Genomic DNA, 17295 nt, shown 5'->3' on the forward strand with positions numbered 1-17295 from the left:
ACTTTCTGGCAACATGCCCTTGCTTCTGTTTACAGAATACCAGCAATGAGCGATCGCTACAGCTTCATCCCTGCGACGCGGGAGCAGATGGAGACCATCAGGAAGAAACTGGGGACAGATGAAGAGGGCATCAAGAGGACCATCGCGTCTGTACGAGACTGGCTCAGGATGCAGCCGCATCTGCCCGACGAGATAGGTCAGTCAGCTTTGTGACTATTCTAGTTAACTCTTCTACAATCCCCAAACCATAATTGTGAGTATCTACTTGATTACTTAAACTATGTTTTCGTTCTTCAATTTTGGACAAGTCGTTTCCAAACATTGCTGTTAGAGTGGTTAACTAATCATTCCAGTCCTAGTGCGGTGAATTTCCTTGTGTGAACTCGATATGTCATGAATATATTATTTTTTGAATAATTTTTCATATCTAAGTAGAGCACAGATTAATGACCAGTTACTGAGTCACGGATTTTTCAGCCAAGTGTGAGGCAAGCAGTTAGTCACAGAGAGACCTAAATGGAGCGTTTTGGGGGCAGAATTTCACTCATACAATTTACCTCGCAACCACGAAAAACCTTGTGCAGACTCGAATCCTCCACTCGCTGGTTCGATTTCGATGAACCGAGCGTACCTCAATGTCTGGATGGTTTCCAGCACTAACACTACATATGTAACGAGAGTTTATTGGTTGATCCAGAACGTCAGCAGTTTCTCAGTGATATTAGGCAGTTGTAAGCTATAGTAACGAAGCGCTCTTGCTGCAGACAGTACTAAGGGGAGAAGAGTAATTAAGAGCTGAATGAGCAGCTCCTTCGGCAAATTTTGTCCCTGAGGCAGAAGCCACTGTAAATACGAGTATAGTGCAGAATGACTGTAAGAACGAATGTTGAATGGTTTTTTGAAACTGGTGTGGACAGTAGGAAAATAAAAGAGCAGAGCTTGAGATTTGATGTTCCTGTTTTCGTTAAACCTGTTAAGATGTTCCAGATATCCAACTAATGCTTTCTTTTGTTTATTGGTACATCATCTCGCAGACCCATATGGGCAGGTAATGGGCTGTCAGTGATACTGTCAATCGGCTGTTCAGCCAAATGGATAAGTAGTACGCACACAGACGAAAATGCAATAAATTTAAAGATGATAGGTTTACAAGTGATTTTAAAATTTTTTATGATGAAAGTTTTGTATAAAACTAACTTTACTTTCATCGTCGTTAATTTTAAATAGGAATACTGAAAAGTGAAACAAAATCATAAGAATACATTTGAAAGATGATGTAGAAAACTGTGACTTTAAGATTAAGCATTACACTCTCATTGAAAATGAAGGGGAAATGGAAAAGCTCGGAAGGGGAAGGAAATAGAGACTTGATTAGGTAGGGTGGAACTGTAGTTGGTAGGATGGGTAAATGTAGGGACGGATTTCATTGCCTGTTGAAGGGAGACGGTTTAAATTTCGTTGGGAGGGGATGTGGAGAATTTACAGGTGTAGGGTTGATGGAATGTGTCGGTGTAGGCACGGCAGTTTGTCAGGATTTACTATCAGACGGGAGGTAACAGAATTATTGGAGGCGAGTTTGCAGATGGTGTAGATTGCTCGAAGGTATTCAGTATAAGAAGGGGTGGTAATCCGACGTGGTATAGGATCCATATGTTGGTAGGTAAACGTATGCGATAATTACGGCAAAGTCGATGATACATTGCACTCAGTGCGGCGGGAAACAGAAACATGGAAGGTTAAAAAAAGAGTGAAATGGTGTAGTGAGTTTCCTTAGAATGGAAGGAGTACAGGGAACGGAAAGTTTATCAGTGAATGGCACAAGTGCATGGAGAGCACTTCATGTCCGTCGCAATTACGGCTCTCAATCCGATCTTTGGGACAGTGACTGCCTCCTTAACTCGCCCATGTCGCATAACGAGGGCTTTCACTTGCTGGACAGTGCCACCGGTAAGGGGTGTGGTGTTCCAGATCGTGCGTCATCAACCAACGACATCCGTTCGCTTGCGCCACGCCTTGACTCTTGCCACGTACGTGCAGTGCTCTTCGTATATTTATGCCATTCGTTGATGAATTTAGCTTCCCCGCACTCCATCCGCTGTAATTAAACGCACTCCTCCATTCTGCCCTTCTTTTGAAGCTTCTATTTCTCTGTTTTCAGCACACCTGCAGTGGACGTGCCCGACCTGTAGTCACGTGGGTGTTCACCCATATCCCTCTAGCGGCGAGTTTGGGTCCTATTAGCTGGCAGACAGTGGCGCTACTATCTCTACTGCGATTTTCGTTAGACAGCGTCTGGTCCATTTCTTTTTTAATGCTCCTTGTAGACAGAGGGATCTGCCATGCAATATTTGCATCGCAATTGATGGATTGGCTCAAGATTATGCAGATGTGGGGGAAATTGGATGCGTGTAGCCCCTGTGTGCGGCCAGTTCGTAAATTTAGCAGTTTTATTCTACAAAAGCCATGGGGTAGCGATATGCACGTACACAGATGACGGTAGTGCCTCGCACACAAGGTGTAAGAGACAGTCCATTGGTGGAGCGTCATTTGTATTCAGGCCATTGATGTGAAAAGGATTCTGACGTGATTATGGCCGCACAACAGGAGTAAACAGACTTCGCACTCGGATTGGTAGTTGGAGCCAGGCGCATGGGACATTCTGTTTCGGAAATCGTTAGGTAATTCATTATTCCAGGATCCACAGGCTTAATAGTGTGCTGAGCATACCAAATTTCAAGAATTATGAAGGCCAATGCAGTGGCCGCCAGCCTTCACTTTACGACCGAAAGCAGAGGTGTTCGGGTTAAGTTTTCAATGCTAACAAACAAGCATTCCTGCCCGAAATAACTGCAGAAATGATGAGGAACTTATGATGCCGTATCCGTTAGGACAGTGCTGCGAAATTGGTCATTAATGGGCTATGGCAGCAGAGGACTGACGCATGTGCATTTGCTAACGGCACGACATCGCCAACAGCACCTCTCTTGGGCTCGTGACCATATTAGTTGGACCTTAGACGACTGGAAAACCGCAGCCTACTCAGCCCGAATTGGAGTTGGTAAGAGCTGTATGCAGCCATGGTCTAGGGGTGGCCAGCACTGTAGCTCAACGTGTTCGATCAGAGGATCAGCTACCCTCCGTAATAAAAAAATTGAGTGAATGGATAAAAGACGAAATTGCACAAGCAACATTGGACGTCCACCCCGAACAAATACAACGACCAATAACGAACAAAATGACATGAACAAAAAAGAAAAAGGAGGGTAGCGTCTTCATTACTAATCGAAACATCTGCATCACTCCAACGCTTAAATTTTGAATAAAAATCTCAACACTGGCGGTCAAAGACCTCTGGGATAAGAAATCGCCCTCGTTCTGGCAAAGGCCTTTTCAAAAAGGGTGGAGCAAAGGACAGAGGTTCAAGACAGTCTATTGCCGTTGGGGTGGTGCAGCAGAGAGTAGGTTGCTGTGACTAGGGTTATTCTCATCAAACAGCAAACTCAACCGACAACAATAGTTCAAGCATACATGCCGTCGTCGCAAGCTTAAGGTGAAGAAAAAGAGAAAGCATATGGGGACACTGAACTGGTAATTCAACATGTAATTGGAGATAAAAGTCTAATAGAGATGGAGGATTGCAATACGGGTGTAGGAGCAAGTGCAGAAGAAACAGTTACGCTAGTATATGGGATTGGTAGTAGAAATGAAAGAGGAGAAAAGCTAATGGAGTTCTGCAATAAATTTCAGCTAGTAACAGTGATTACTCTACTCAAGAATCGCAATAGGAAGAGGTATACTTGGAAAAGGCCGCAAGATAAAGGAAGATTTCAGTTAGATTCATCATAGTTAGGCAGAGTTTCCGAAACCAGATATCCAATTTTAAGGCATACCCAGTAGCAGATATAGAATCAGATCACAATTTAGCAGTGATGAAGAGTAGGCTGAAGTTCAAGAGAGTAGTCAGGAAGGATCAGTGGGCAAAGAAGTGGTATTTGGAAGTACTAAATAATGAGAAGGTACACTTGACGTTCTCTGAGGTTATAGATACTGCGATAAGTAATAGCTCAGTAGGCAGTTCAGTGTAAGAGGAATGAACATCTCTGAAAAGAGCAATCACGGAAATTAGACAGGAAAACATCGGTACAAAGAAGGTAACTGCGGCGAAAGCATGGGTAACACAAGAAATGCTTCAGTTGATCCACGAATGAAGGAAGTACAAAAACGTTCAGGAAAAATGTACAGATACAGTTTACTTAGGAATGGAAGAAACAGGAAGTGCAGGGAAGCTAAGGCGAAATAGGTGCAGGATAAATGCTAAGAAATCGAAAATGAAATGACTGTCGGGAGGACTGACTTAGCAAACTCAAAACAACCTTTGGTTGTCCAGCATAGTAACATTAAGAGTGTAATACAGAGGCGAGAGCAGATGGGGGGGGGGGGGGGGGGAAGGAGTACATTGAAGGCCTGGGGGAGAAGGCTTGTCTGATGACGCAGTAGGAGAAGAAACACGAGTCGATATAGAGGAGATAGGAGCTCCGGTATTAGAATCAGAATCTAAAACAGCTCTGGAAGACTTACGAACGAATAACAATTTCTAAAATTGTGAAGGGAAATGGCAACAAAACGACTATTCACATTGGAGTGCAGAATGTATTAGTATGGCGATATACCAGCTGACTTTCAGAAAAAAATCATTCACACAATTTCGAACACTGCAATAGCCGACAAGTGTGAGACTTATCGCACAATCAGCTTAACAGCTCATGCATTCAAGTTATAGATCACAGTAATATACAGAAGAATGGAAAAGAAAACTGGGGATGTATCGGATAACGATCAGTTTGGCTTTAGAAAATGTAAAGGCACCGCAGAGGCATTTGGACGTTGTAGCTCATAATGGAACCAAGACTGAAGATAAATGAAGACATGTTTATAAGATATCTCGACCTGAAAAATCATTCGACAGTGTAAAATGGGGCAAGATATTCGAAATTCTCAGGAATATGGGCGTAAAATACACTCCTGGAAATGGAAAGAAGAACACATTGACACCGGTGTGTCAGACCCACCATACTTGCTCCGGACACTGCGAGAGGGCTGTACAAGCAATGATCACACGCACAGCACAGCGGACACACCAGGAACCGCGGTGTTGGCCGTCGAATGGCGCTAGCTGCGCAGCATTTGTGCACCGCCGCCGTCAGTGTCAGCCAGTTTGCCGTGGCATACGGAGCTCCATCGCAGTCTTTAACACTGGTAGCATGCCGCGACAGCGTGGACGTGAACCGTATGTGCAGTTGACGGACTTTGAGCGAGGGCGTATAGTGGGCATGCGGGAGGCCGGGTGGACGTACCGCCGAATTGCTCAACACGTGGGGCGTGAGGTCTCCACAGTACATCGATGTTGTCGCCAGTGGTCGGCGGAAGGTGCACGTGCCCGTCGACCTGGGACCGGACCGCAGCGATGCACGGATGCACGCCAAGACCGTAGGATCCTACGCAGTGCCGTAGGGGACCGCACTGCCACTTCCCAGCAAATTAGGGACACTGTTGCTCCTGGGGTATCGGCGAGGACCATTCGCAACCGTCTCCATGAAGCTGGGCTACGGTCCCGCACACCGTTAGGCCGTCTTCCGCTCACGCCCCAACATCGTGCAGCCCACCTCCAGTGGTGTCGCGACAGGCGTGAATGGAGGGACGAATGGAGACGTGTCGTCTTCAGCGATGAGAGTCGCTTCTGCCTTGGTGCCAATGATGGTCGTATGCGTGTTTGGCGCCGTGCAGGTGAGCGCCACAATCAGGACTGCATACGACCGAGGCACACAGGGCCAACACCCGGCATCATGGTGTGGGGAGCGATCTCCTACACTGGCCGTACACCACTGGTGATCGTCGAGGGGACACTGAATAGTGCACGGTACATCCAAACCGTCATCGAACCCATCGTTCTACCATTCCTAGACCGGCAAGTCAACTTGCTGTTCCAACAGGACAATGCACGTCCGCATGTATCCCGTGCCACCCAACGTGCTCTAGAAGGTGTAAGTCAACTACCCTGGCCAGCAAGATCTCCGGATCTGTCCCCCATTGAGCATGTTTGGGACTGGATGAAGCGTCGTCTCACGCGGTCTGCACGTCCAGCACGAACGCTGGTCCAATTGAGGCGCCAGGTGGAAATGGCATGGCAAGCAGTTCCACAGGACTACATCCAGCATCTCTACGATCGTCTCGATGGGAGAATAGCAGCCTGCATTGCTGCGAAAGGTGGATATACACTGTACTAGTGCCGCCATTGTGCATGCTCTGTTGCCTGTGTCTGTGTGCCTGTGGTTCTGTCAGTGTGATCATGTGATGTATCTGACCCCAGGAATGTGTCAATAAAGTTTCCCCTTCCTGGGACAATGAATTCACGGTGTTCTTATTTCAATTTCCAGGAGTGTATACGGAAAAACGTGTAATATGCAATAGTGTAAGAACCAAGAGGGAATGAGAAGAGTGGGAGACGAAGAACAAAGTGATCGGAATAAAAAGGATGTAAGACAGGGATGTAGTCTTTCAGCCCCATTGTTCAATCTATTCGCCAAAAAAGCAATTACGGAAAGGTTCAAGGGTGGCAAGGGTTGGATTAAAATTCAGGGGGTAAAGGATATCAGTGATAAGATTCGCTGATGACATTGTTATCCTCAGTGGAAACGAAGATGAATTACAGGACCTGCTATATCGAACGAACCGTTTAATGAATACACAATATGGAGAGTAAATCGAAGAAAGATGAAAGTAACGCAAAGTAGAAGAAATAAGAAGAGTGCGAAACTTAACCCAATACTGGTGATCACGAAGTAGATGAAGTTAAGGAATTCTGCTACCTAGGCTGCAAAACAACCAATTACGGACGGAGAAAAGAAGACATCAAAAGCAGGCTACTGCTGGCAGAAAGGCCATTCCTGACCAAGAGAAATCTACTACTATCAAATACACGCCTTCATTTGAGTAAGAAATTTTTGAGAATGTACATTTGGAGCATATCATCGTACTTTAGTGAAATACGTATTGTGGGAAAACCAGAAAAGAAGAGAACCGAAGAATTAGAATACGGTGTTGTAGAAGATTGTTGAAAATTAGGAGGACTGATTAGGTAAGGAATGAGGAGGTTCTCCAGAGTATCGGCAAGAAAAGAAACATACACAAAACACTAACAGGAACATGGTAGTACATCTGTTAAGACATCAGGTAATGACTTCCATGGTACTGGACGAAGCTGTAGAAGGTAAAAACTGTTGAAGAAAACAGAGACTGGAATAAACCCAGTGAACGATTCAGGACGTGGATTGTAATTACTTCTCTGAGATGAAGACGTTGACAATGAAGAGGAATTCGTGGCGGCCCACGTGAAACTATACAGTAGACTGATGATTCGAGGGTGGTGCAGATCCCACCAAGCCATGCAGTCAAGTTGTCAACATAGTACTGTGCAAGCTTTTGGCTGGCTCGATAATGGTTTGGGCTGCGTTTGCATGGAATGTGATTTGGTCCTCTGGTCCATCTGAACCGATCATTCACTGGAAATTGTTATTTTCTGATACTTGGAGACCATTTGCAGCCATTCGTGGACTTCGTGACCGCAAACAAGGACGGAATTGTTATGGATTACAAAGCGCCATGTCAGCGGCCACAATTGTTCGCGATTTGTTTGAAGGACATTCTGGACACTTCGAGTGAATGATTTGCCTACCCACCGAATATTTATGGGGCATGGACAAAATCTGGCACCGCTGTTTATCTTTTTCAAACATAAAATTGCACGAGTTAGTTTACTACGTACTCCGTAATAGTTTCACATAGAAAGAGTCAGTAGCATTACGCCATGCTTGCTACAACGAAACCGTCTGCACTACAACATTTCGAGTCTGTCTCTTTTGCCTTCTGTCATATGAACAGTTGAGAAAATCTCGCTTGTTAATTACTGACCAGAATAATACACAGAAAACTAGTATCAGTTTCGTTTCAGAAAGGGAAGAGATACCAGTGAGACAATTCTCCCATTGTGCTGAAAGATAGATTCAAGGAAACAGGAAAACTTCTGAGAATTTGTGGATGTAGAGAAATTCTTAGACAACGTAAGACGAAATAAGATGTTCTCAATCCTTAAAAGATTGGGACAAAAATACACAGACAGACGAATGTTCTGTACAAATTCCAAGTGTGAGGAATAAAATTGTAAATGTGTAAGACGATGTTGCAGCTTATCATCCTCTTCAACTTAGAGGTTGAGGGAACAATAAGAGAAGTGTAAGAAAATTTCAGAAAATAAATACTCGTTGGTTATAATTAAAAAGGGCTGCTTACTGAGGTCCAGTGTGAACTGTAATTATCGTACGGCAGCGTAAAGTGGCAGAGAGTCTAGACTAGTATTAGACTCAGTACGTTAACGGGGGACAGATTTAGGCTGGAAAAAATTAGTTAAAATTTTGCCCACAAAGTGCAACTCTGGCCCTGTAAATGCAAGAAAGACGTTCACAAATGTTTCCATATCTAATGGATTAGGACGGCATGTGGGCAGAAAAGTCAAACAAGGATGAAAGACACATGCTGATTCTATTATTAACCGTCACTCACACATTTCTTCAATATAAGCGCCGGAGACGTCGACGAGATGGTGTACAGCGCCAGATTTGCCCCTGTTGGACGACGGTAGTTACATGCCACACTGGACTTCCGTGAGTAGCAGCACTTTAATGATAACCCGCTGGTGTAAGTTCAAGGGGGACAGCAGCGAGTGCTGCTAATGTTGGCAGACGAAGTACACCTGCTAGCCAGATGTAAGAAAGACTTAGTAGACCTGTTGCAAGGAATGGACAGAAGACGTAAAATGAAATATAGCCTGAGGATAAAACAGGACAAACATGAAGAAAATTAAGAGTGCTAGGAATTACATAATGACTTGATTAGCAAAAAAATATAGAGATACAGTATTAGATGTAGTGAAATAGTTTTTCTCTCAAGAAATCAATATTACACAGTCCGGTCGAAGCAAGGAAGACACCAGGGGCTGATTCGCAGAGACGAAGATCTCTTTCTTCAAGAAAGCACCTCTCTTCTCACTGATGTGTTGCGGCCCATCACGAATTGCCCTGTTGTCCCAACTACTGAATCACAAAGTAGCTCTTGCATCCAACGTCCAAATTTCTGCACTGAATGTATTCCAACATCTGTCTTCCCCCACATCCACTACAGGTGTCTCTAGTACCTAGGAAATTGCTGCCTGTTGTCTCAATACATCTGCTATCATCCTGTCCTTCTTTCTTGTCAATGTTCTTCATATGTTCGCATTCTCGCCGAGTCTGCGAAGACCTCCTCACCCCTTATCTCATCATTCCACCTAAGTTTCAACATCCTTTAGTAGCATCCGGTTTTCCGACTGTTCACTACCACAAAATGCTGTGATCCAGATGTACGTTCTCAGCAATTTATTCCTCAGATTATGGCAGACTTCTCCTGGGCAGGAATGTCTTCTTTGCTTGTGATAGTCTGACTTTTATTTCTCATTGGTTAGTCTGTCATATGTTATTTTGCTTCCAAGGAAGTGATTTCCTGGACTTGGTCTACTTCGTGATCCCTAATGCTGATGATTCATTTACCACTAAATTCCGACAAAAATTACTTGATAGTTGACATTTCCAACGTTGCAGCTGTTTTCTTCCAATCAGAGCGCTCAACGTCACGCCTGAACCGTTCACCAAACTGCCGGAATAATTAGTTCACTCCCTCTTCCTTGTCTGATGTTTTTGTATTCTGAATCCAGGGTCCACCCCTTTTATTTCGTATTTCATTACATACGATAATCACATCAAAGAAACATCACACACACACACACACACACACACACACACACACACACACACACACACACACACACACAACGATGCCAACGAAATCCGCATGTCTCATACACAGACCTTAGCAAACACTGATGGATCCTTTCGCACAAGACGTGATCCAGCGTCATTTACACAGTTATTATAATCACAAAGATCGGGTTACGTTAGATAAGCTTCGCACGACATGGCTTGAAGGCCAATTTTTGAAGGCTGTCAATTAACCGTTGCGCCTGGGACACCAAAGTCATAAATACAACAGCACTTCGTAGTGTAATGGTGTAATGCCATAGCATAGTGGTTAGCATTGTAGAAGATTTAAGGTCTAATCTCCTCAAATACAGCGCAGTTTTTTATTTTTGTAAATCCTACTGAATGTGTTTAACTACGATTTTTATCCATTTAATTGTTTTAAGTGTATTTTTTTTATTTCTAACACTTCGCCGTGTCGTTTTTATCACCATACTGACTTTTCTATTTGTTCTTGTTTTTTTATCATTCTGTTTTTGTTTCGAATCTGCTTGTGTCGCTTATAACCTGCAATCAAGTGCCAACTGGGACTGTTCGTCGGTTGGTAACACGGCATGCCGTGTAGCCAGTGTGAGGATAGTTTCAGGTAAACAATGATAGCGAGAAATTTCAGTTTGCTTTTGCCGCTAAAACTGGAATGTTGCTGCGGAAGATGGCTATGCAGGCAAGCATATTATGAAATTTTTCTTTCCTGAGCTTGCTCGTAGTGGTTAGTCTTAAAAAGCAATGAACAAAGCGATCGTGATTTTAGTTTGTCCCACAGATTGTTGATAGCCATTTTCAACATTGGGCGTTGAGCTTAGGTTAGGACATGATTTCAAATTCAGGGCTACAAAACTCGTCGTCTGTCGCATTTTAGTCAGTGGTAACCTAAAAACTGTTGACAGAGGATCTGCCATTTCCGTCATACCTTGCGGCGGCCGCTTCCGACATTACACTGTTGTACTGCAACAGCATTTGTGAAGCGTCCGACCTGTTTGTGTGTCGCCTACAACTCTGAGGTAGCCGACAGCCGATGTGGCAACACTGCGGCGTCAAGTGACAGACGTCAACTATCAAGGAATTTTAATCGGACTGCAGTCACATTCTTGCTACTCCACGTCACTTTTGTCTTTCTTCATTTTACTCTTGATTCCATTCAACACGTGCAGTAATTCTTCTTAACTTTCACTGAGGATAGTAGTGTCACCAGCGAATCTTATGTTTTTCACTCTGAATTTTAATTCCACTCTCAGACCTTTCTTTTACCTCTGGCAATGCATTTCTATACATAGATAAAGCAGTAGGAGCGAAAGACTACATCATTGTGTTACACTCTTTTTGATCTGAGTACTTCGTTCCTTGTCCTCCATTGTTATTGTGCCCTCTAGGTTCTAAACGACGTAGATAATTCAGAGATAATTAACTGACTATAAAAAAACGTGGTGTCACAAATGCGGGGAAATACGCCAAAAACGGATGACAAATGTTGAACATATGACGTCACCGGATGACGTACCTTGCCATACATGCAGTGGTTGAGCCTATCGATCTCTCCCAGTTGCTCAATCCAACCCAAGTTAAGTATTCCTGTCGCTGTGGCTCTGGGCTCACGTGTGCGACTTTATCACTTGGGCCTGATGTTTGGATTTTTTCGATGCATTATTCAATTATGTGCTTACATTGAGGTAAGATTTAATATTTTATTTAGTGGTCTCACTGTCTCCGCTGATTTATTGCTAAGTACAGTACTACAAAAACCGACAATTTTTTGTCAAAAGTGAAACAGTATAAGCTTCAGAATCAATTACCAGTAAATAATCTACATTTTTTTACTAAATAATGTATGTAAACAAAAATATAAGAGACGAAAGAAGTACAAAATGAGAATAGTTTTTAGTTGGTTGCAGTGAGGACACTAATTTCATGACATGCAACGTTTACAAAACGGCTTCCAAAAATGCGTCGTTTGCTCGAATGCAAGTATTGCATCGCTCAATCATCCCCTCACGCCCAAACGCAGCCGCTACAAGTTCGGAGAGGTACTTTATCTGATGATGTAACATGTTTATTATTTCTCATGTCTTCTTAGGGTATATCCTAACATTTGCGATAGCATGTATTTTACATTAAATTGAATGCTTCAGCGTCATCTTCGCCGCTTCAGAGGCTCTCACACGTTGAGAAAACTCGTTCTGTTTTTTACGTGGGTTGAACAAGAAGTAGTGGCAACACTGCTGTAACTTCAAAGACTTGCATTACATGAGATGCTCGCTCTCTGTAGTTCGTAGCAGAAGGTTATCTGAAGTAGTGCTGTAAACGGCGACGGCTATGTTTGCGTCAGTTACAGTGTGTACTGCCTGAAAGTGCGGGACACCAGTTCAAGTTCACTAAGAATACGTTCAGGAAACACGAACAACATGAGTGGATCAAAGCGCGGAACAGTGTATTTTCTTCAGCCACTGCATCCGAAAATGCACGATGCCACATGGCGAAACCCGTGCAGGAGCTGCTGTTTATGTGGGGTGAGAAATACAGGAACATTCATCGAATACGAGTCCATGAGATTACTATCTGTTCGCCAAAATGAAGGCACCTCTTCGTGGCACATGCTAAAACAATAGAGAAGATGGTTCAAATGGCTCTAAGCACTATGGAACTTAACATCTGAGGTCATCAGTCCCCTATACTTGGAACTACTTAGACCTAACTAACCTAAGGACATCACACACAGCCATGCCCGAGGCAGAATTCGAACCTGCGACCGTAGCAGCAGCGTGATTCGGAACTGAGGCGCCTAGAACCGCTCGGCCACAGCGGCCGGCAATGGAGAAGACATCATCCATGTCATAAGGATGGCTGTTCTGACAATTTGCTATGCCTTCCACCTGTGTGGGAGAAGGTGTTCGATATCAGGCGCGATTATATTGATGGAATATTGTGACGTAACACGCCTACCGATGGTAGGCCTGCTGATGAAATTCCTCTGGGTAGGATGTTTACAATCGCTTTCTGTGTCCTAATGCTTCTGCAAGCTACTCCCTGTAGCACAGGTTTACAAAACTCGTGTGCTGCACGAAATTACAGGTCCCTGCGACTTACTACTGGGGGATTAATAATTTTTAGCGGGTGGGTTTAACTAACCTGTAAAAATTTGAAGGCAACCGATAACGCTATCTTTATAACCACTACAGAAGGTACCTATGCAGGGTTTAATAGGCAGTATATAGCTTTAATTATTTTTATTTGTTGACCCATAATGGTGAAAGTCTGAAAACTTCATTAAAAACCTGTCTTCAAGTTATAGCTGTTAAAATACATTTTCTGTGATTACTGAGACATTCTGTGCAATAACCCACGCTTACATTTGCTATAGATGACGCGCGCATCGAGAGGATGTACTTAAACTGCAAGTGTAGCGTGGAGAGGGTTAAGAAAGGATTGGATGCCTACTTCTCGCTGAGGACCAGGTATCCAGAGATGATGATGAATCGTGACCCCATGGGAACCGACATTGTGAGCACCATGGATCACATGTAAGTACCGATGAAACCCATCCTACAGTTTTGTGTCCTGTTTTGATCATTCTTTTTTCAGTTAAATAACTGACAGTGTAAATCCATGGATGATAAAGCTGGAAATGTATAACGCAGTATTGCAGCTTATCATCCTGTTCTACTTGTACGTCGAAGAAACAATAATATGTTTTTCCTACTGAAGAATTGACCAGAATCTACACTCCTGGAAATGGGAAAAAGAACACATTGACACCGGTGTGTCAGACCCACCATACTTGCTCCGGACACTGCGAGAGGGCTGTACAAGCAATGATCACACGCACGGCACAGCGGACACACCAGGAACCGCGGTGTTGGCCGTCGAATGGCGCTAGCTGCGCAGCATTTGTGCACCGCCGCCGTCAGTGTCAGCCAGTTTGCCGTGACATACGGAGCTCCATCGCAGTCTTTAACACTGGTAGCATGCCGCGACAGCGTGGACGTGAACAGTATGTGCAGTTGACGGACTTTGAGCGAAGGCGTATAGTGGGCATGCGGGAGGCCGGGTGGACGTACCACCGAATTGCTCAACACGTGGGGCGTGAGGTCTCCACAGTACATCGATGTTGTCGCCAGTGGTCGACGGAAGGCGCACGTGCCCGTCGACCTGGGACCGGACCGCAGCGACGCACGGATGCACGCCAAGACCGTAGGATCATACGCAGTGCCGTAGGGGACCGCACCGCCACTTCCCAGCAAATTAGGGACACTGTTGCTCCTGGGGTATCGGCGAGGACCATTCGCAACCGTCTCCATGAAGCTGGGCTACGGTCCCGCACACCGTTAGGCCGTCTTCCGCTCACGCCCCAACATCGTGCAGCCCGCCTCCAGTGGTGTCGCGACAGGCGTGAATGGAGGGACGAATGGAGACGTGTCGTCTTCAGCGATGAGAGTCGCTTCTGCCTTGGTGCCAATGATGGTCGTATGCGTGTTTGGCGCCGTGCAGGTGAGCGCCACAATCAGGACTGCATACGACCGAGGCACACAGGGCCAACACCCGGCATCATGGTGTGGGGAGCGATCTCCTACACTGGCCGTACACCACTGGTGATCGTCGAGGGGACACTGAATAGTGCACGGTACATTCAAACCGTCATCGAACCCATCGTTCTACCATTCCTAGACCGGCAAGGGAACTTGCTGTTCCAACAGGATAATGCACGTCCGCGTGTATCCCGTGCCACCCAACGTGCTCTAGAAGGTGTAAGTCAACTACCCTGGCCAGCAAGATCTCCGGATCTGTCCCCCATTGAGCATGTTTGGGACTGGATGAAGCGTCGTCTCACGCGGTCTGCACGTCCAGCACGAACGCTGGTCCAACTGAGGCGCCAGGTGGAAATGGCATGGCAAGCAGTTCCACAGGACTACATCCAGCATCTCTACGATCGTCTCCATGGGAGAATAGCAGCCTGCATTGCTGCGAAAGGTGGATATACACTGTACTAGTGCCGCCATTGTGCATGCTCTGTTGCCTGTGTCTGTGTGCCTGTGGTTCTGTCAGTGTGATCATGTGATGTATCTGACCCCAGGAATGTGTCAATAAAGTTTCCCCTTCCTGGGACAATGAATTCACGGTGTTCTTATTTCAATTTCCAGGAGTGTATATTTGTTGCGACCCCCTCATGAAGGTTAAATTCCGAACTCAATATGCCACGACTCAGAGATACCCAAGTACTTTTAACGATTAACGCTGTCGAATTACGACTCTCTGTTTTTCTTAAATGAAACTAATTTCCTGTAATTTTGGGATGAACATTAGAAGAAATCTTCGAGAAAGTAACGTGTATGTAATTTGGTCAATTAGTTACAAGATAACAGCGGCGCAAATTACTTGGAAATTTGGAGAAAAGGTCTGCTACACAGGGAAAAAAGTAAACAAAGTCGAAACCCAGATACAATTATTATGGTTCTTTTTATGACTGGCACGTCAAGTGCTCAAAATTTGACCTTGGTCACTGATACATTCAGTTCTTGACAGGCGAAACCGCACGCTGAATTTCGTCTGTACTTTTCACGTCACTGGCCCTCGTGATACGGTATTTCTTGTGTTGAGAATTTCTCAGTGTCTCCTTTGATACTTGAAATTGGGCTCTTTGTATTAGAGGGCGGAATCGAGTGACAGAGTTTCGTTTACCAGTACAATATTTACACATTTATTGATAACATGAATAAACAGAGTCATACAGACAAAGATTTGACTTGATCAGATTAACTGGCTACAACCATGAGATTCACAAACGGAACGTCTCCAAGGTTAAACATTAATAAATCAGTCCCGTACTAAATAAAGACTTTAAAATCATAATTACTACCTCTTCAGAACAAATGGTTACAACTGCTTGAGTCATAAACAGAACACTTCCAAAGTGAAATTTTAACAACAGCGACAAAGGCTCAGATTGAATAAAATTTAAATTAATTTACATCCTTATGAAAGCAGCCTAGTGAAATGATCGGACCCGAAGAAACTTCAGAGATACATTTAGTCTAAATGATAAAATGTCTACCATAAATAGCGTATCAATTAAGAACATTAGCTTCCCTTTTGCAGGACCACAGATGTTTGTCGTTTGAAAACTGCCATAAACATGCACCTTCTCAAAAGACCCTCAGTCACATCCTCACATAAAAGGCGCAAGAAAATACCACAGAAACTAACCTGAAATATTACAGTAAGGAAACAGAAAGCACATATTTATTATTCTGTTAATAACACAAGCGACATGTGGTGGACATGATCAGTATAATGTATCGTCGAAATGTCTAGCAAACCGACTGTTCAACTGATAACATGCAGTCGGTAGAAAACCTGTACTCTATACAGCACTCGTAATTTACGAGTGGGCAGCACCTGACCTCAACAGTTGTTAATACATTCTAGGGGTGCACTCTCTGTGGATGATTGTTAGAAAATGTGGTTTTACTAAATACCAGATTACGGTACGGAACCTGTTAATGTATAACGCTGCATGGCACAGCTAGATATACACACGTCACGGACATGGTATAAATCCATATGCAAGATATCCAAGGAACATCAACGCATTGCAAATAGATATCCATAAGGCACTGGTTCCAGCGACTCAAGAGTGTTCATCAGATCAGGCCCACAATAAATGCCATGTGTGCGACCGACATACCCGTCTCTTGACTTGCGGCCAGACTTCTACCGATGGCGCACCAGCACCGCCAAGAGTGGTGGCGTTGCAGACAATCCTCTCTCTCCACTCAGCTCTCTGCAACGACAAATGAACGCTTCCTCCACCAGCGGGAAATCACGGAAAGTGGTGCCAACATAAGAAAGCTAGGCAAAATAGTGTCACACTTGGTACACCTTGGAGAGCGGTTGCTTTAATTTTCCCCATAGATAAAAGTCCATAGGTGTTAAGACAGATGGAAATAAGAGTAAGCTGTATAATCAAATGGTTTGTGGGTTGAGAACCACCTAATCCTATAAGATTATTAACACGCTTATAAATGTTCAAAAAATACAACTATGTAGCATATGGTAGCATTAATCAGCTTAATCACTCTCAATTTGGCTTTAGGGAGGGGAGAAGAATTCCTAAGGAATTCAAGAAGGCGTTCGAAACAATAGGTAAATGCAAAACAATAAACGCTATTTCATTGTTAAATGAGATCTTTTGAGTATTCATACCATAAATGTATGGTTATCTGTACAGATGCAAGGAGTACAGGAACCCCAATTTCTATACTATTATAAAGACAGACTTGCCCAATGGTCAACTGGCGTGCAGAAAGTAATCAAAAGAACTATTAGGGAGTACCCACAGGGGTCAACACAAGATTTTAGGATCTTGTAATGGAACCTCTCTTGTGACAATTGTAAACTC

The 17295-nt window shown here is 44.2% G+C and overlaps 1 protein-coding gene across 3 annotated transcripts in view; it reads left to right on the plus strand.

Moving 5' to 3' along the window:
• LOC124797909 (retinol-binding protein pinta-like) overlaps positions 1-17295 on the plus strand; it is a 232550-nt gene that overhangs the window by 14078 nt on the left and 201177 nt on the right. For 2 of the 3 annotated variants that reach the window (XM_047261031.1, XM_047261032.1), the window contains exons 2-3: positions 36-196; positions 13261-13420. In XM_047261031.1, coding sequence (XP_047116987.1) covers positions 46-196; positions 13261-13420 — 311 coding nt within the window. In that variant the 5' untranslated portion in view covers positions 36-45. The remainder of the gene's footprint in view (positions 1-35; positions 197-13260; positions 13421-17295) is intronic. The other variant, XM_047261030.1, reaches the window with a different exon arrangement.

Source organism: Schistocerca piceifrons, chromosome 5, assembly GCF_021461385.2.
Source record: "Schistocerca piceifrons isolate TAMUIC-IGC-003096 chromosome 5, iqSchPice1.1, whole genome shotgun sequence".
NCBI classification, from domain to species: Eukaryota; Metazoa; Arthropoda; class Insecta; order Orthoptera; family Acrididae; genus Schistocerca; species Schistocerca piceifrons.